The sequence below is a fragment of the Mastacembelus armatus genome, chromosome 18 (genome assembly GCF_900324485.2).
Source record: "Mastacembelus armatus chromosome 18, fMasArm1.2, whole genome shotgun sequence".
NCBI lineage: Eukaryota > Metazoa > Chordata > Actinopteri > Synbranchiformes > Mastacembelidae > Mastacembelus > Mastacembelus armatus.
In genome coordinates this window covers 14,088,244-14,109,508 of record NC_046650.1, presented here as the reverse complement: position 1 = coordinate 14,109,508, position 21,265 = coordinate 14,088,244, and the positions used below count along the sequence as shown (strand labels likewise).

Sequence of the window (21,265 nt, the reverse complement as noted above, 5' to 3'; positions counted from 1 at the left end):
ATATATGCATTTAAATGCAACATTAGACTAAGTGAGAAACTTTCAGAAGTGTCTCTTGTTAAGGTGAAGTATGGAGTTGATTACATTTTGCTGTTTCATTCTGGTGAAGTAAACAAAGAAGGAATTTAATGACTGTAGGCGTTGTGTAATTCTCACTTTGAAGAAAACACATCCTATATATATTTTGAGGTGTAAAATGAGCAGTTACAGAATTGGGGCAAGAAAACTGGGAAAACTTTGAGTGCTGTGCATGATCCACCAAGTGATTCCTAACTCAGGGCTACTGGTGAGATGCTTGTTGAGCAAAGCACTTACAGTAATCACATATCGGTCAAATAATGGTTTCTGGTGTTAGCCACACACCAGCCTCGTTTCAATCACTTAACAAATGTCTCGTTGTTACCGCGACCGCTTTTAAAATGTTTTAGGTCAAGTTTCAAGTCACTGTCAAGGTCTTTTAGCTGCAGAATATCATTAGTTGCAAGTACTGGACAAGATGAAAATATGACCTGTAGATGCCAAAGTTTTAGTATTTACCTTTTGGGTACCATAGATGCCTGTACAAGATTTTATGGCAAATTATCGAGTAGTTGTAGAAATATTTTACTCAGGGACAAAGTGGTGGACTGGCTGTGCTGTCTCTCACACCACTACATTGGTTTCAAACTCTTATTTCCAGCATCATTTACATATTTATTTAGTTTATAATGCCTCATTTCACACTGGATGTGGCATATACATGTGAGTTTAGGTTTGAAAATACGCAGAACATCTCTCAAACTAGAGCGTGGAATGTGAAGTGTGCTGCACATATTGGTGCAATAAATGTCAGTGCAAGGCCACAAAAGCACTAAACAGGCACAGGCAGGGAACGTCCGCTTGTGCACGGTGACATTACTATGTCCCTGGTGCATGGTCACTGCACTTGATTTGTACTGGCATGAAATTAAACCACCATATGTAGTGATGTGATGATAAACATGAGTCTGCTTTAGTCTGCAGTAAAAACTGTTTTAGCGACAGATTTCGAAAAATCCACAGATTTTAATCCAAGGCCAGAGCAAGTTTTTTTTTTTTTTTTTTGACAATAAAATCTAAGTTTGATTGCTTTGAAAATGGCTTTGATGAAATGCTTTAGGTTTAACAGACTTTATTTGCTTCTGTTTTTCCTGGGAGTGGATTATGCTCTGCCCATACGCCCCACAAGGCTTCCTGAAAATAGATAATAGTGTTGCAGTTATGGAAAAAATTACTTTGTTTTTATACCTGCCCTAAGGATGGCCTCCACAGCTGTCATTTGGACGCCAGCTTAGTCTTTTCAGAATACATTTAGGTTTTTTTTTTGTGTTGCAGTTTTAGTAGGTGAGATTTTACCAGCACATGTAGCCTCATTTGAACAGAACTGTTAAATTTGAATTTAAAGTAAATATACTTGATTTAAACTCAGGCTTTCTTTGTATTCGCTTTCAGTTTTCATTATCCTCAGTAACATTTTGTGTGGCATTTGGCATGGCACTCAGAAATCTGCTTCTCTTTTTATGTTCTTCCATAATGAGTGAAAAATCAATACCTGCTTGATATGGGGAATAAAAAAAAATGGCCTTTGCTGCCCATTGCATCTGTAGTGACTACCTGACATTGCCAAATTGCTGTCACAACTTGCAACCTGAGAGGAATGAATGGCGGCAACATTAAGAATGGTAGGGTGGGGTTAAATACCTCTGCATGTTTTATAGGTGTCCTTACTGGGACCTGTGTATATGTTCCAAATAAATGAATTAGACTGCCCATCCACTCAGCCTGGTTGCAGAGACCTAATTTGGTAAGCGCTGAATGATGCCATTTAAACTGGGCTTGAATCCGGCTGAATGGTGTTTAATGAGGACAGATATTGACAGCAAGGTCAAGTGGCAGTGGATGTTAGTTTACATTAGGCTGCATAATGTGTGTGTGTGTGTGTGTGTGGAGTACATGTATGTGTTTGCGGTGTCTAGAGGCAGGAGAGAGAATTGCTAAGTAACCCCATGGACCAGTTCATGGGGCAAAGGGTGGGCGTGTGATACCACAGGGTTTCCCACACTGCATAACAACAGGGGTCAGATAATAATTCTGGTTGTGGGCGAAATGTGAAGAGCATGAAGGGCAAACAGAAACCATACAGAGAGACTTACAGTAGGCTTTAGTCAATTTGTGAAATTAATTGCTTTTTTTTCTTCCTTCCTGAGCAACACTGAAATCTACAGGAGTAACATATGCTTTTTTTTATCATTTGCTTGTGAAATAAAGCGAATGGGTTCAGATGCTTGTAACTATTTGCACATGTGACATTGAATTCTGATGACACAATAGAACTGTGCAGACATGGTGCAAAGTAACACACAACATTGCTGTATATGCAAATCTCTTAGCTTTGTAAGATTGCCCCCCTAAGCTTTCTCTCCATCAGAGCACTTTCACAATCCTGGGTGAGGTTATGACAGTGATGTGAGTGAAGCATGGCAAGGCTGTCTCTTCCCCCACCCACATAATGAATTGTTTCTGCAGCAGTACACGATTATAATACATGCCTCCAGGCCATACTATGTGCATTTTGCTAATTATTCAGATTAGATTCTCTGCGTTTAAACAGCATGTTGCTAAAAACATGCATAGATATTTACATTTTCTTTTATGCATGTCTGTCTATGGTGATGAGAGGCTGTGTGTCTATAAATTATGTGTGTATATCTTCCTCAGATAATTCAATATGTGTCTACATCTCCACAAATAAACTAGTAATGTGATTTCCTACACATTATTTTAATTATTTATATCCCTCAATTTGTTTTGTCTGTGATGAGAATTCTATATTTTTTGATAATTAAAATTAAAGTCACTGATATAAAGCGATTCATTTTAAATACTGTGTTGGAAACACCCCCATACAAACAACAGTAAACAGGTACTGAGACTACCTTAACTTTTTGGCCTCGTCCCTAAAGCAGATTAACTTTACAATACCTCAGTTTTTGGGTTAGTGTCATCCCTCTGAAATGTGGTATTTTCAGGAGTACTGCTTGGTCATATGTCCCTGTAAATACAATAGGCCATAGATTCAGTTTCAGGCAAGACTTAGGGGTCGGTTGCAAGTGGTCAAATATGCCATAAATGTAGAGAAGAATAAAAAATGAGACATGCAGATCTTATTTCAGCAGAAGCTCTCTGACAGCATGGTGATGCCTACGTATGGAGCTTATGTTGTGAAATGGTCACACAACAACAAAGTTGTCCTGGCTCACTGGCACTTTCTGTTGATAAAAAAGTCAACATAATGGCACCCTGCCACCAGAACAAGAAAGCAGTCCGTGTTCTGTGTGAAAGCATCTCAGCAACTTGTTTTCTCAGTCAGTAAATATTCATTATTGTGCTGTATTGTACGGTGGAAGAAGTTTTGTCACTGTCAAGTGTTCTAGGAGCAACTCATGGCATTAGCAGAGGAAAATACATGTTAGAGGATGGGGGGCTTTATGGTGGTGGTAGCAGCAGTAAATACGAGCAAGATGTAGAACTTGATTTTTGGAGTAAACTGTACCGTTTTTCTCAAATTAAACTTTACTACAGATTCAACGGGGTAATTATGGCAAGATAGCGTCTGACCCTGCTGTCGGTTTCTTCTGCTCTGTCACAGAGTAAACCAAGCATGAACAGTGGGGATTTGGCCTTGAATCAATATGAAGTATTGTAAGGTCTGCATTTGGAGCAAGGATGTGGGGGGGGGGGGGGTCAAATGATACTGTGGCATAGATTAGCCCAATGAGACCTTGAGGATAAGAGAGAGAGGGAGCGGGCGATAGAGAGGTGATGGTGCAGGGGAAGTGGGGCGATACTGGAGATGGCCCTCAGTATGGCCCAGTGGCCTTGTAGAGGAATTCAATACAGCCATTGACAAAAGAAAGCTTCCATTGTGAAGGAACAAACCTCCTTTGGGAAACTGTTCCATTTCCTTATTAATTGTGCTCTCAATAAAATAAAAGCAAGGAGAGCGGGGAATGGATACCACCAGAGTAATGGTAGCTCTTCAGTGTGGCCTCGTTGTTTGGAAGGATGCCAGCCTCAAGTAGTTTACAGTTCCTCTGCGTTTCACAGGGTGGAAAATACACTGTAGTTTATATATTTTATGTACTGCACATAAGGCACACAGACACACACACACACACACACACACACACACACACACACACTCTTTATCTTCAGTGTCTCAAGTCCTCCCACTCCCACACACAGGAATACAGAAATCCCCCCCACACACACACACCCTCTGCAGATGTACAGTATCAAGGCTTTGGGGGTCACAGTTTGGCCTCAGTCTTGCACCGCAGCTGTCAGCCATGGGAGGAGTGTTCCGTTAAGGCCATGCATCACTGATATCCCAGCCAAATGTACTCCCTAAAGTAGCCTGTGGATCTTTGCTTAAAAGAAAATTCTGGCTTATTACAACTTAGGTCATATTTTTGTAGTTACGTCTGTTATGATAACATTGAATCCATGGAAGTAATTGATAAGATCTGGGAATGCAGCAAGAGGCCACATTCAGTGAGATAATCAGATAAATTAAGCGGTTAAGCGTGATTCTCTAATGCACTGTAATTAGACATGAAACTGTCAGTGTTCAGTGTGTGAGTAATAATCCCTCTTTTCATAGGCAAACGTGCAGAAAGCCAAGGTTCAACTAAGAAGTTGATCTATAAAATGTGATCAATCTAGAGTCTGTTAATTGATTAGTGTTACAAAAAGAAAATGAAGTGGCAGCTTATTGTGAAAGTCAGTTAACACCGTCTGCGCTCCGGGTCCAGCTTCTCAAATGTGATAATTTGCTGCTCTTCCTTGTCATATATGACACTACGTTGAATATCTTACGATGTTGGACGGTGGTACACATCGCCATGTGCTGTGAGAAACTGTGAAATTTCTTTTTTTTTTTGTTGCATTTCACTGACAAAATGATTACTGGAGTAACTGAAATAATCAGCAGTTAGATGATTGTTGTTGCAGTAATTGTTGGTTGTATCTTCAACAAAACAAAAACTGCTTTTTCAGACCTCTGCCTTTTGTGTTCATTGTATTTATTATTAGGACGTGTGAATATAATCAATTTCTGAGCTTTGACCTACTTCGTTATTCCTTATTTTTGGTTTGACAGTATCATACGACTCTACATGCTACTCCTTAAACTGAAATTAAGACATTAAAATCTTTTAAATACAGAAGCAAGTAAATTATACAGTTAGATTTGTGTGTTCAGCATAGCCTTGTTCATGTTTTCTGATATTTTTTTTTACTCTGCTGTCTTTGTTTTACTTCCCGTGTGTATCTGCAGCTTTGTTTATATCTCATATATCTCAGATGGGAAGATGTGTGGATATGCGTTTCTTATGTTAAGCCAAAATGTTTAGAAGATACTGTGTGTAGTCACTTTATTCTTGACATAGGTTGTTCTAAAGTGAGATGGAGAAGATGCCTTTCTGGGGAGGTGGGGATACACGGCAGGAGCTATAACTTTCACAGAAAACTCCCAGTGCCTGAAACCCTACAATAGACCAGCTGTGTCAAATGAGAAAAATTGCAGGTGCACATTCCCCAATGGTGCAGTCCCTCATGTCTCCCACTTTCCGCACACATATTAACACTTGCCAGCACATACACACCATGCCTTCGTGATCACTGCCCCCTGATTTGCTGGTGGTGGGAGGGGGCGGGGGTTAGAAAGAGATCCTTTTTCACTGTGATAATACGCTCCTTTCTTTGCTGTGGGATGGACAGAGGAAAGGGCGGAAACTGGAGAAGCAGAGTGAGCGATGTCATTCCACAGCAGGCAACAGCATCAACAATATGGCATGTCATTTTTATAGCCCCACTGCAGATGTTTCTCAGCCGCATGTTAGCCCTGTGCATACAATGGTGGCTTTTTTTTATATTGGGGTCATTGAGAGGATCACAGGGACCACCCGTTAACCAGGCTCTTGGCACATTTTTCATGTCGTAAATTAGTACACTTGGAATGTAAATGAATTACACACATATCACACAATCAGTGCACCTACAAAAGTTATGTTAAAGTTATGAGGTTCTCTTTATAACCTCTTAATCAGTAACTTTAACTTAGATTAGCCATTAGCACGAGCTGCTAATCTTGCACGACTTTCTGTGGCACTGATTAGCCAGTGGTTACTGGTCACTTACTGACTTTCATGACAGGACAGTAGACTTTACACTGTTTACTGTTGATGTCAACTAAAGTCCAGGTTCTAGCACATGACCCTTTTAAAATAAAACAGACGCACAATGTGACGCAATGCACAAATGAATTATCAGAGATTTTCCAGAGAGAGAATATTGTTTTTAATATTTTTGTCAAAGTAGAAATGCTTTACAGAAAAGCAAAATTTAGATTAAAAACAATACTTTGACCTTTTTCCTGTTTTTCTCTACTACTTTAATCCTGTTATTTGTCTCAGAACTGCTAAAAATTCATCTTGTGTGTTGTGCTCATGTTGTGTACCCACCCCCAGGTTAGAAACCACTGACAGAAGGCATGATGGGAAATGTATTGCCAAAGCTTAAAGCATTTACTCATTTAAAAAAATCCATAACAAATAGCTTATTTTGTGTTTTCACATATATTTTTTTTCAATTAAACTAATTATATCCCACTGATATGGTTCTTGTACTTCTGGAACATGGACATTGTGCTTACTGTAGATACTTGGCATGTGTCAAAAATGTCTGAACCTATATGGGGAAAAAAATCAATCAATCATTTCAGATTGTATTTATGTTTTATGTGCTAATAAATGGCATTTCTGAGATTATAGTATGTGGCAAGCCTACCTAACACATGCAGTGGTTTGGCCTTAAGCCTGAAAATAAAGGAGCGAGGACAAAGGACTAGGAATTCTGTTGCTCTATCTTTAAGCAACAAATTGCAGCAACTCACCTGCTTACCAGATAACGTTAATGGCTGAGGAACCAGACTGTTTGGAAAAGATGTTTTACAAGAACATGCCAAGATTTGCAGCAGTTTAATGTTAAACTAATATATATGATCACTGAAGCTTCTCTGCTTACCAGTGAGAGGTTTGCCAGATAAATTAGTTTATTTTGAGGTGCAAGCCCAGCACAAATATTATACACTATCATGTATCACAGCTCTACACCTTCATGTGTGAAACCATGTGTGGAGTGTTTTGCTGAAAACCTCACATTCCTCTTTATTACATGCTTCTTATTCCTGTTGTCACATTCCTGTGCGGCACATGTCAAGCTTTAAGGCCAGATGATTTGTTGCATGAGCACTGTAAACATGTTGCTTCTTATATATTCATCTCTTATTGTTTCTGCACAATAACGCCATATCTAATACTTGTCATTTTCAGTACTGAAGAAAATGTGATCAAAGATCATTAAAGCTGTGCGTCTCGCCACCTTAGCTAATTTTCAGCAGTACCGGATTGAAATGATGCATGTGGGAATGAGATTACTTCTCACTCTCTGTGTCCTTTTCCATATTATTTCTCCTTAGAACTTCTTTTTATCCACATATTCTGGATTCTTTTTCTTTCTTTCACAAATCCACCTGCACTCACATGCTCCTGTTCTTCTTTCAAACCTATACGGTTAGCTCCTTAACCACGGTGGCTCTGCTGAAAAAGGCTCATTTTCTCATTCAGTTGTAGGGATGTGCAGTTTGGGACCACTGTAATGGCCTGTGATGTTGCTTTTACTGTCCTGTAGGACAGACAAGGGCACTAAGAGAGGACTGATGTAAGTCTGAGTCAGTGCTACACCATGTCAGTGATGCTGTACCTCAGAAAACACAGAATATTGAGGTCTGCATATTATGTTTTGTACATTTACTGTAGGTATATGCAGCAGACAGAAACACCCCACCCCTAGCCAATGCATACTGTATTATATTGGGTATATGTGGCACCCCAGCCCCTTTCACAATGTCTTAAAATAGATTTATCACCCACAGCTTGTGTGAAAATATCAGGCATAGGACCCACATTATTGTCTGAAATATTACTTTGTTCAATACTTGATATTGTGAATGTGGCTCCACACATAATTTGAGAAATTTGAAGTAATGTCTTTAAACTGAAAACATAACAGATGAATATGCGTAAAATCATATTCAACTTTGTCATTTAAGTAATTTCTTGTTCTTCATTATGTAAGTAAGCATTATACCACCAAGCTTTCATTGGTATTAATTCATGCTTTTTGCCCCTTACACTGCAGTCAAAATTACACTTGCATGAGTATGAGAAAGAAAATGCAAATAAGTTCAAACAAGGATGCAGTGAAAGCAAGAATTGAAAAACACTCATCCTGTCTGCTCACAGCCTCAAGTTTGTGATGCAGCCTTCACAGCAAATACAAAAGGATATTTCATCTCAAGATTTTATCCACAATCAATATACTGTTTTATGGAAATTGTTACTACCTTTCCTACTGTTGTCTGTTTCAAGTTGAATATTTGTGTTTTTGTAATCAGTCTTGGAAAAAAATTACTTGTTATTGCATGTACAGTTGATGTGGTGTTTGGTTTATTTAGCTGTCATCAGCTAATTGGGGTCATCTTAGGTTATGTGCTTTTTTTTTTTTTTTATTCACTTTATTTTTTAACTATCACCATAATCAGCAGAAATAATCATCATATTGTGCTAAAGTAAAGATTTATTATTGGCCCGGTCATGTGAGCCTGTGTGGTGCTATCCTTCTGGACAACATTTTTGTGCAGGAGTTCAGCTCTATTTGCTCTCACTGTTGCAGTATTAATACAGCAATAATAAGTAGAGCCCCGGGGATCAATTCAGACAGTCACATTGCCTGGTTTTCTCTTCATTAGATGAGAATGTATTTTCTAGGTGTTCTGTCATCACTTTCTGTGGCTTCCTAACACATAGGGTTGTTAGGTCAATGAATGAAATGATCACAGAAATAGTGCTATCTAAAGTTTGCTGCACCTCCTAGATCTTAGATAATATATATTGTAATGTATGTATATTAACCATTAGAAAAAAAATGTATTAGTGCTGACCAGCCAAGCTACTTTTAGTATTTTCACAAAAATATGAACTCAAGTACTGAATTAAGAACTATTTTGAGATGTGCAGTTTGGGACCTCTGTAATGGCCTGTGATGGTGCTTTTACTGTCCTGTAGGACAGATTTAGGGCGCTTATAGAGGATCGATGTAAATCTGAATCAGTGCTACACCCTGTCAGGGATGCTGTAGTTCAGAAAACACAGAATGCAGAGGTCTGCTTTAAGAATTGTCATGGATGAACTACTGTATATCATGTTTTGTTCACTTACTGTCAGTATATCCAGCCTTGTGCAGCAGTTTTTTCAGTCTTTGCCTGAACAATGAACAACCAGGTTCAGATTAGGCAGGTTGCAGTGCAGTTTGTCTCAGTCCACTACACTAACTAAGCCTAGCCCAACTCTCGCCTCCAGTGTGTGTTAGGTAATTCTATCTGATGTCGTGTGCTAACAGAAGAGTGAGGAAAAGACCCCTTTCCCTCTAACGCACGACAAAAATCAGCCTGTTATTTCTTTTCTTTGACCTCAATTACTATAAGGGCACATGTTACTATAGGGGCGTGTTGAATCATGCCTGTTCAGGGAGTTGTGTGTGTGTGTGGCTCCTGTGTGTTTGTGTGACAGGGATTGTGTTCATTTGAGTCTAGGAGGCACGTTCACTAGGTGGAGGCCAAGGTGCATTAGTCTTGGCTGAGATGTTCCCTTGAGTGATGCCGGCATATGTGGCTGTATTACAGGAAGGAGGGAGAATGAGCTGGGGGAGGGCGAAGGCAATGAAAGAGAGGAAATAGCGAAACGTTGTCAGACATGACGGGAGCTGAGCAAAGCCCAGCTCGCTGTCAGGAGCCGCTGCCTGCTCCCAGTCTCACCTTCAATCTGGACCATCCACAACAAGTGCAGCACACACTGCTCTGCTCTGCTTATACGCAGGGAAAGGAACACTTGCTGAGATTTAGTATTATCATTAATCTAAAAAATATATAGATTTTTGAAATCATATAAAAGTGTCATTGAATCAAAGGAGTTTTACAACAATCCATTTAATTTGACCGACAATACAAACTACTCATATAACACCATAGAGAATCACTGGTTTCTTGTAAGCTGGAGTGGATTTGACCTAAGAAACTAATGTTGTAATTTGCACACCGAAGTGGTTTTTAACATGAGACCTTGATGGGAGACTTGCTTCCCATTTCCTTTTTTTTTTTTCTTGCCATGGCTATGCACTTAATGAATTGAAGTAATGATTAATTAAATGGAAGTGCTTGCTGGATGGAAAGACACTTCACCGCTGTGTTCTGAGTATGTGAATCAAGCCTTTATGAAGTGATGGCAAAGTACTTGTATTTGTTACTTGTGTGTACCGAACATGAGATAACTGTCTACTGGAAGTATATCACAGATGGAAAGGAAGCTGCTGGGCTCTGCAGATTTCCCCTCCAATTAGTGACCAGTTTATTCATTTTCACAGTTATTACTTTTTCAGTATCCAGAACATGTTACAGAGGAAAGCAAAAAAAAAAAACAGTGCACCTGTACTGTGTAATGACGACTGGCTGCAGGCAGCTTTTCAGAGAAAAACAGATCAAATATTCTTTTCATGTGAGGACCATGATCCAATAAGGTACAGCAGTTTATTATGACTGCACGATATCTGGTCCTCCCTCTGAGCTGATTTGTTAGCACTGAAGAGCTAATTTCCCTCCAGGCATCACGGGCAGTTTGACTGACAGTTTGAAACTCACATTTACACGTTGCGTCCCTGGAAAAAAAAAAAAAAAAAAAAAACCCATCAGTCTTTCCCCTCTGCTGGAATTTGCAAGTGCATGGTGTGGTGCCAATTAATGTGTTCAAATGTGTGTCAGTGAATGCAAGTAGAAGGAAAACAAATGGCTTGTTCATTCGCCATGTTGAATGGGTATCTGGGTCCTGTCACAATGAGTAATGCTAATTGTGCTTAGCAGCATCATTGGTCAAAGTGTCAAAAGCCATCAAGTCCATTTGAAAAGTTGGTCATGATCGTTCCTGTTGTCGGCTCATGGATTCATCATTACAGAGGTGTTATCTGTCATTCAGCTGCACGTGTTTCAATAAAACGGGTTGGAAGGGTGTTTAGGCTCATTTTTACAGCTGTAAAACTTTCTGAAGTTGTTGGACTGCTTTGGCAATGTGAGGAAGACTAATTGCATACATTCCAATTCTCAAATTCACATTTTCTTCAGTGTCACAAACATAGTTTTTTGGATGCTGTTTTCTTAATGCTTAATCTGCAAAGTTCTCCTGTTCAGTTCCTGGATAGTTTCGCACTTCATGCAAAAGCCTTTGGGATTCAGTTTGCCGTAGGCCACATGTAAACGTAATTTACTTGAGAGAGCAGTTTGCCTGAACTGTTTCTCACTTCAAGATAAACAATCCCTCATGCTTTTATTGGATATGCTATACTTTTTTCTGAGTTCAAGGGTTTCTACCCCTCATTGCAAGGTAATCTTCCAAGTGATTTTATTTTTATTCTGCAGAAAATGTCATTTGTTGCAAACTCGGAAGTGGGTGTGACAGGCTCCTATTGGTCTAATCAAATAATGGTATACAGATTAATGCGCTAATTAATCACTAGCTCCAGGGGCTGTGCTCATGCAGGGATTGTTGGTAGAAAAAGAGACATTTGATCTGTTGAATCAGCTTTCTCGCTTTTTCCTACTCTCTTCCATCTATCTTACATTAGTTCAATGAAGTCAGAGTTTATTTGAATGCAACACCCCCTCACACACACACACGCGTTTTTTTTTTTTTTTTTTCTTTTACTGCGAAAAGTATTTGGCACTTTGCCTGGCTCTACTGAATTGTAGAGAGCATTATTATTTATTGAGAAATTGTCTACCATGTCCACACTTATACACTTGAAAACTAAAAATGCTTAAACTTTGTTTCTCATTTTGTGAGCTGTAACGTGTCCCCTATATCTGTTTATCCAAGTGATGGTGGCTCATTTAGTTGGGCTCATTGTAATTGTGTGTGGTGGTTGACCTTAACTCCTTCTCCTTGACACATTTTCTTGGGAGAGGAAATGAAAAACAAGCCCCCTAAGGCTCCTGTTTTGTTACTAATGACTTTTAAATGTCATTGTTACTATGCTCTGTCTGCACTTCAGTGCCCAGTGGTTCAGAGGAGGTAATGTGGTCTGGACTTCACGTCAATGACCCAAGAATAAGCTTGATTTTTAAACAGTAAAATTTCTCCCTTCTTACTCAGTATTGCTAATAAAAAAAAACCCCACAATCCAAATCCAAAGCATTTCCCCATCAGGTTAATTTTTAAAAGCTCTGCGGGGGAGCGACATTTTCCAATTGACCATTTTTCTCTCTGACCTTTCTGTTGCCCTTTTTGTTGAGTAATTGCATTTTTTGAAATATTCATTTGTAAGTTATGTCATTTTCAAGCATCATGATTAGAAACACTGCACTGTGGCATGAAAGTAATGGAAGTATGCAGCTTGACCCTTGCAGCTTCCCTTACCCAAACTGCCCCCCCACCGTATTCAGCAGTGCACTTCTCAGAGGAATTATCCAGGGAGAATCTGCAGTGGAGAAAATAGAGAGATGCACTGCATATAAATACTTCTCTGAAGTCTTAGCTGGAGAAGGAGGAAGTGAGATGAAGCGAACGGAACATGGGAACCTAGATAAGAGGATGGGCTTTCAATATGACTATTTTGATTTCTGATATCTCTGTCAATGATGTGTGCAGGTAGACAGAGATATGTGCAAGTGGGCCAGGATGTTGGCTCTGGCACCCGAGGAATATGAGCCCTATCAGTCACCGCCTCCGGGCACAAATGTAATTACACCACAGTTGTTGACTAGCTGGGTAATCCGAGACATCACTGGCATGCATTTACTTGCTTACATTAGGGGATTGCTGGTGTCCATGTTGACAGGGTTGTGCTCACTGCTCCCTGATATTTCATTAATGCTTTTTTTTGGGGGTGCTGGCATGAACTGAGCCCTTGCCTTTACAGGGTTACAAAGCTTAAGAGAATCATTCTAAGCTTCTTGATTTCATAGCAAATAATAGAGATCAAATTAATCAGGTGCATAATATATCCTTGTATATATAATATAATCTTCAAATAGGATACAGCTTTTGTGTTTCTCCACATCGGGTGGTAGCTCTCAAAGAAAAGAAACCATGCACAAAAGCATAAGAATCAATAAGCAAAGCTAGATTGCTCTTTTTCATTCCGTCAATTACTCTTTTGTCATTATTCTAAGTGCACCTGCCAAAGCCAACCTATGTTATCCCTTTTCCTCTGCCATTGTCAATTTCAACAAAGTTTGGTGTGATCCAGACCAGTACTTTTTAGGGGGCGGAATAAAGCTTACCATTAAGAGGAAGGTAATTGATGGCTTTCATCACCAAATGGAATACAATTATTCTAGTGTGTCATGTTTCAATGGCATGTTCACTTTACTGTTGGGGTTTGAGTGATTTATGAGACAAAATGAAATGGCACAATAATGAGGGGCTTTTTTTGTTGTTTTACTTTGTGTATGGCTTATTGTTTTTTTTTTTGGTTGTTGTTTTTAATTTTCAGGTAAAGATTGGAAGTGGTGCTTTTTGGGAAAAAATGCAGTGTAATATCTAAGTCTGTATGATGTGTATCATGAATTTTTAATATATATTTCCAAAAAAAAACTTTGTATATATTGCATTTATTTGTGTATATATGTGTATTTCTGTCATAATTAGGTCAAGGCAAACATTTGTCAGTCAAACTTTATAAGTTTATATGGTCTAGCCCTATTTTTGTGTCTTTCTCTGTCTGTTGTTCCTGATGCAGGGCTGGCTCTTGCAGCTCAGACTTGTCTGAAAGTATGTTTATAAAAATCTGTAACTGCCACTGTCCTCCTACAGTCACTCAGACCACTGTTTGCATTTCTCGCTCATTTTTTATTCTCACTGTAAACACAGAACTCCTCCAGTCTGCTGTGCACATGCCTGGTCATGCATGAGCGTGAGCCTCCACAGACGTGCGTGGGTGTGTGTGTGCGTGCGCCTGTGTCAAGGAGAGGGAAAACAGCAACCTTAGGACCGCCGCCGCTCGGTCCCACTAGTCCTCCTGCCCGTTTTGGCTCTGCAGTAAATAGCAGAATTTTGCCAGACAGACTCTCAGCTTTGGCTCGAAGCAACAAGCACCTTTTGACCCCCTGCTTCCTGCCTGTGTGTAGCTTAAGTGAGGCTCACTGTGTCACCTTAAAATACAAAGAATGAAGCACTTATTTATAGATTCTAGTTTGGAGGGATATGGTAACAATTTACATGACACACGGTGCTGTGGTTTCTTTCTCTCTGTTTCTAATTTCTCAGTTGAATGACCATGTAATGAAATTATTTTCTCACAATGCAAACGCCGTGTCTATTTCCTTATGTTTGATCTATGTCAGTCGTGCACTCTATCTTTCCACAACTCCTGGCCTCTCAAGGGCCCCTGCAGTATTTCTCTTCCTCCCACTCCAAACAACCAGCTTCTGCTACACCCACACTCTCTAGACCGGGGGGACGACCCCTTCTCATATGTCTCTGTGTCAGACCTTTTGATTACAGGTCCTATCTGTTCTGATATTTTCCTGGGAGATTATACAGATTTTGTTATTCAGCTGTGAACTAACCTTAACTCCAGGGTGAAGTTGTTTTCATGCTTAAATGTGGAAATCCTTTGGCCAAAGTAGAAACGAAATGAATCACAAATACAATCAATGCTTACATTCTGTTTTCCTCTGCAGCCTTCAGTCGAGCACCCATCCCCATGGCGGTGGTGAGGAGAGAGCTGTCGTGCGAGAGTTACCCCATCGAGCTGCGCTGCCCGGGCACGGATGTCATCATGATCGAGAGCGCCAACTATGGTCGCACCGATGACAAGATCTGTGACGCAGACCCAGCTCAGATGGAGAACACGAGGTGTTACCTGCCAGATGCATATAAGATCATGTCTCAAAGGTAAGGACAGGTGCCATTTGAATTTTTAAATGTAAGTGATATTCAACCATTTACTCTTTCGTCATTGGACGTTTTGGAGAGTTTAATGTCAAAATGAACTGAAGTCATTTCCTTAAAATGAATTACAAAACTTTGAGGATGACAACCAATAATAAAAACAAGCTGTTAGGGTTCTCATTCAGAATTAGAATATAAATATATGTACATGTAGTAGTACGTGCACTCAAAAGCAAAATTTGTTTCATGCTCCTATGTAATTGACTTGAGTAGCTGTTTGTTAAAAAAAAAAAATCTTAAACACAATCAGAGAGACATGCTGAAATTTACAACTGAGGTCTACTGACATAATTAAAAGAAATTCTCCTCGAGGCATGATTTTCTGCATGAAACATGGTAATTTGGTTTTAAAATGTAGAACACACACAGTGGTTTGTATTGTGATTTAAGATTTTTTTTTTTAAACATATAAAACATAGATTGAATTCCCAAAGTTGCTATTGTTTTTGGAAAACGAAAACCTTCCTCTGGAGTAGGTATGTGGTTTAGTAACCTGTCTCTGCTGTGGATTAATTGGGTCAGGATGTTGGAAACGCCCCACCTTACCATACCTGGCTGCTGATCTACACCAGCCATAAATTTCGCATCCCACAAATCAGTGTTCATTGGAAGTCATATGAATAGATTAGATGTTATTTGTCAAAATAAAAATGTGCCTGATGAGCTTTGCTGCCAAATGTGAGTTTTGTTTTCAGACTTATGACCCTGTTGTGCAGAAAATGGGATGTGGAGCTCTATTTGTCAAGGTAGACAGACTGTAGTTACTGTGCTTTGGCTTTTGCAGTGTAATTGATTGCCAACATTAAGGTAATTTATACAAGTTTCAGTTTTAACCAAATAGTCTGAATTTAAGAAAATGTAGAGCTCTAGGCAAGCGTGGAGTGAATATATGTGGCCCATCTTTGCTTTTCTCTTGACTTATTGCAGCACTTAGAGCAAAATGAAGACTCTTCCTGTGGAGATCATTCTAAGCATGGATACTCTTTGCTGCTCTGCGTTAACATTTGTCTACCTCTTTATATCCCCAAAGCTTAACGTATGTCCATTTATTTTTATTTCCAATGCATTAGTTCCACATTAGACGTATCCTTTTGAAAATACAAATGGATTGTTGGGCTGTGTCAAACAATTGCTCCTAGCTTTTTAGTTTGGTTCTGTAGAGTTCAGATAATCAGCTGTGTGAAAAGCAGCTGATGGTAAAAAAAAAAAAAGGTAGTTTGAAGCATGTTGTCAGATAATTGATGCACCCTGTAGCTCCCTTTTTCTCCAGCTGCCCACTCAGACTAAAAATCCCTGCAGGAATGAATCAACGGGTCCATTTACTGTCAAGAACACAAAACATGAAGTATCAGGGAAAAGCAAAGTCTTTTTAGCATCTCTTTGCTACCTGGGGTGTTTCAGATGCTTAAAGATAACTGCAACCTGCTTCAGATCCAGAGCACTTTGTCCTGGGAGAGGAAATTGCTAAGTGGATGAAAGGTGTGGGTGGTGTGAATTGAGAATGGCTGAGGAGGGAAGGACAGGGTGAGAGGATTCAATGATATTTGTGGCTATAGCGACACGTGCATGCACAATAAACAAATGCCACCCCCGACTATTTCATTGTAGAGCTGACAGAACTGTTGCTAGGCACCTGGAGCTAAGCTCATTAGGGTTAAAAAAAAAAGAGAACAAAACATAAACAAGCAGGTCAAAGGTTAAATCCAGGGCACAAAGATTTGACTTGATATATTAGTTTTTTTAATGATCATTGATATTTTAAGTGGATCTTTTTGTGTATCTCATACTTACCGGTCTCCTTTCCCCTTCTGTTCACCATGCAGTATGTTTACATGTTCACTATAATCCAATCACTGGAAACAATGCAAATGATGTAATATTGTAATTAAAACAGTTAAGTGGTTTGCAGTAAGCTGATTTCCCTAATAATTGTGGTTTCCAGTAGTTGTTTGATTACACCTTTAATGTCTGGAAGCATGTGTTGTGCATTATGGAAAACAAAAGCTAGATAATAAAAAGATTCATTGATGCTTTTGTTCTTTGTGGTGGTGAATTTACATACATTTTCAACTACCGCAAGCCTTGGCAGCGTTTCTGTATAGAAATGGAGGCGCTACTCATTGCCACAAAGAAATCAAACAAAAGAAATACAATGTAAATAATGGTGAAGTCAGCTCTTGGATGTTCATTGAAAAACAAGTATTAATATATTTATAATATTAATGTTGTTTTCTTGTATTCAAACTGTGTTTAAAATAACATAATACAAATATACAAACAATACATGTAGCTAATATACATCTTTTTAATGTATTCTGTTTACTCCCACTTTAATTATAAATAAGATAAAACGGTAAACTAGCTGGGGTGTAGTAATGTGAGCGCTACCGTAATATAGTACAAATCCAATTAGCAGGCCTGTGATTGCATTTACAGTATTTTCCTATTGTGGGACTCTGCCCCTTTCCCCATCTGTCCTGCATATCACCTGCCTCTCATGCTGGCACCAGTTAAGTCGTGGTGACTGGCAGGCCTGGTGGTTAGCATTCACATCCCGTCTGAAGATGAGACACGCTGCTGCCGGCTTAGTCTGTGTGCCAGGCTCGCATCCATCACCGGCCAATGCCCAGCCATGTCACCAGCTCTTGCAAATTGTCAATACACATTTAGGCAGCTCAATCCCCCTGCTTCCCCAGCCACTAAGGGTGTTTCATTGATATTCAGCTATCAAACGCGAGCGCTACCTGTTCCAGTTTAGCCCACTTATAGAGGTGTATACTGAGATAGTGTAGTGAGGTGTTTGGTTCCATTACAGTCTTTTAGGAGAGAGTTAATAGCAACCTGCATCTGAGTGATAGCACACCACCGACTTTGTGAGTGGTATAATGCATCTGAAAATAAAGGCTATCTCGCGCCATGCTGTGGCAGGGCAAAATGAATGGCTCTCCTTCATTAGCCATTCCTCCCTTTGTGCTGTGAACATCAGGGCTGTGCAGAGCTTTTAGATAAACATGTGACCTATAGGTGGTGCCATATTGCAAGCTGGATGGGGGCTAATGAATTGAAAATGAATCATGCTACCAAGCATTAATTCCAAACCATTTGCATACTGTGTACATGCTTACAGCAGTATGCCATTTTTGCAATCATTGCTATTTTTGGAGCTTATTGTTTGGGAGCTTTGGGCATCTGTTGAATCTGCTTCTTACCAACACATTTCTAGATAGTGTCCCTTGCCCACTGTGTGAAATCACTGGAGATGCTGGACATCTGTCCTATGAAACAGCAGACCCTTTTCTCATCAGAGCCCTAGTGTCTCTCTCCTCCCTTGTTTGTGTTCCCCTTTTCCTTTCCCCAATGTGGTGTGGCCTTCACGGCCAGTAATTACAGGCTATATCAAAGCTATATATCACCTTATATCTCAGTAGACCGGAGCAGACACCTTAAGGGACAGCTGATAGCATTGTAGCAGGCTTGTGTATGACCCCTGAAGGAGAAAAGCAGGTCAGGAAGGAATAACCTCCCACCCAACACAGAGACATTTTTGTCCTTATCGCTCCAGACTGTCCTTTTTGTCTTTGCTTTCCCTTTAATTTTGTTTCTCAGACTCTCTGGGATCCTTTTCTCTGCTATGTCATCACACATGCCATTTCAAGTAACAAAAAAAGAACAAAACATTTTTATCTACTAGCATTTTGTGTTCATGCATGTGACACTAATGATGAAGGTTAACAGAAATCACAGCTTGATGACTCTCATGAGGACGATAAAACCAAATGAACCTGTGATTTTAACCTGCTAGATTCGTGACAGTTGACATTTGAAAAATTTCTAATGACTTTACGCAGGAGGAAAAATGCATCCAGGCCGTTATTTACTTCATCACACACTGGAATGTATGAGACAAATTACTCCTCTCCCATCAGAGGAAAACATGTGCTTACAGAGGGATGGGAGGGATTCAGGGATAAAGCAGTGGAAAAGCAGATGGTAGGATCCTTTCTCCTTTACTGATGATCTTTCCCATACGTTCCAGGTCTCATTATCCTTGACTTTTGACCTTATTTCTGAGTTGAAGGATTCAGTGAGATATTTGTTTGCACAGGGGAGTAGGATTAACTGAGGAAGCCCCTTCGGTTCTTTTGCCAATCTTCATTTAAATCCCCTCATCTCAAGCAGGATTTCATAGGAACAGGATTTCTGGGAAGAAAAGACAAATTCTATGGCCCATCATTGCCTGGTTTTATAAACTACTAATGTATGGAAATTGAAGGGTTTGGGTATGCACTTACACCTTGGGTTATGAAGGTGAAAAGTCCTTTTTCTATTAACTGCTTTTGGAACAGTTTTCTTCTAAGATCAAATCAAAGATATAAAAAACACAGACACTGTCCTTGTAATTCAAAACAGCTTAAAACACAAGCACATGCCTACCTGTCCTCACATGCCCTTAGCTCCGAGGGTGGTTAGGCGCATATGAGAGTATGACCATCTGCTTCATACTCTCCCGTCCCTTCACTCGGTTTTGTTTTTCACAGTAAGTGCTCAAACGTGACTGTAATATGTAATTTTATCTTGGCACATATGAAGTGGATTCTCGACAAAATAGCAGGAAAAGCTTGGGTCATATTTTACAAACAGAAGAACAGCAGTGTTTTCTTTTAATAACTGATTATTTCATAACATGTCACTATAGAAAGTCACCTGGCTGTTTGCATTTTATTAAATATATGAGACCAATAAGGCCTATTAATGATTATGGTTTAATCCAAATAAAACTTAGGCTGTTGGTACATAATGGCTGAAGTACCCTTTTATTAGTTTTTCTTTTTTACAGCCTTAATGCAGTCTTTTCTTTCTAAATACATTAGAGGATGCTGAAACACATTGGAATTCATATAGCATTCTAACATATTTAATATGTTCTTTAATATAAGCAAACAGACTGCTGTCATTGACATTAAGAAAGAGCTTATCATGCTGCGCAGATGCGAGAGAGTGCCATCATTGTTCATGCATGACCCCCAAAGCCCAACCACAAGTGGCCTCCCTTGTTTAAAGTCAAGGTTTGCATAAACATTTAACTCCCCAAACAATGAGATGTCTGCTGAATTAATGCATGACTTTATTGTTGGAAGTGCAAATATCACACAGGTGCTGTTTTATATTAAAGGTTCAATTAAGCAGATTGAAATAAAAGGGGATCTGTAGTACTTAATTATATGGATTGATCCACTACTGCTACTTTTTAGGGATGTGATTCCCACTGAGCCATCCAAATTATAAAACAACACAAGGTACATATATTTCTGCACTTAACAGCTTATATTACATCATAATGACTGCATATGTTGCATCAATTACTCAGTAGTGGCTCTATGAGGCCGTGACTACAAGCGTTTCCTACTAGTCTCGTCTGCAAGCTTTTTCTACTAGGCTTTGTCTGCTTATACCAGAGTCATTGATTTGTCTTGCTTACTCTTGGTTCGAGGCTGTTTTTCCATGATACAATTATGTGTTGAGCACCTGACAATTACAGAACAAAAACATGACCGATGAGCGCAGCGGGGGACAACTGCCTGTTGTAACAGTATGAACAAATAGAAAATAGTGGGTGGTTTTGTAGCCAGCATTAATATGCAAAAGAATATTAATAAAACCCCTGACAGAAAGAGAAGATAAAGACTTCCTTTTGCTATAAAGCAAGCATGCAGAGCAATAAACGCATTTCGAAGTTCTTTGGATTACTGTAGGATTTTGAACCGCCTTTCCATCTGTGCATGTTTCCCTCCTACCCTTGCATAACCCTCTTTTCGTAAAGAGTTTTTTTAAATCAAAGAGGTTTATTTCCTCCCCATTCTATTTTTCCCTGCTTTAGATGACATCACCTGGAATTCATTATCCTGTCTCATTTTTCAGCCCGTCCTGCCTCCAACCTTACTCCGGTCCTTTTTGATAAAAACCTGCCGCATTTAATTTGGGCCAATTAGTTGCTGTAAATTTCGAGCTGGCAGACTGTCCAGTCAGCCCAGGTCTCCAGACATGGCTATACAAGACTCTGTGGTGATTAGACAGAAAACGAAGCCCTGGTTGGCAAATGGAAAATGTTTAAGGATATCTCTCCA

General features: G+C 39.5%; 1 protein-coding gene across 5 annotated transcripts in view; it reads left to right on the top strand.

The window, feature by feature from the left end:
• Positions 1–21,265, top strand: part of LOC113143974 (adhesion G protein-coupled receptor L3) — a 183,946-nt gene that overhangs the window by 53,919 nt on the left and 108,762 nt on the right. For all 5 annotated transcript variants that reach the window (XM_033325711.1, XM_033325710.1, XM_026329614.1 and 2 more), the window contains exon 4: positions 14,870–15,083. In XM_033325711.1, coding sequence (XP_033181602.1) covers positions 14,870–15,083 — 214 coding nt within the window. The remainder of the gene's footprint in view (positions 1–14,869; positions 15,084–21,265) is intronic.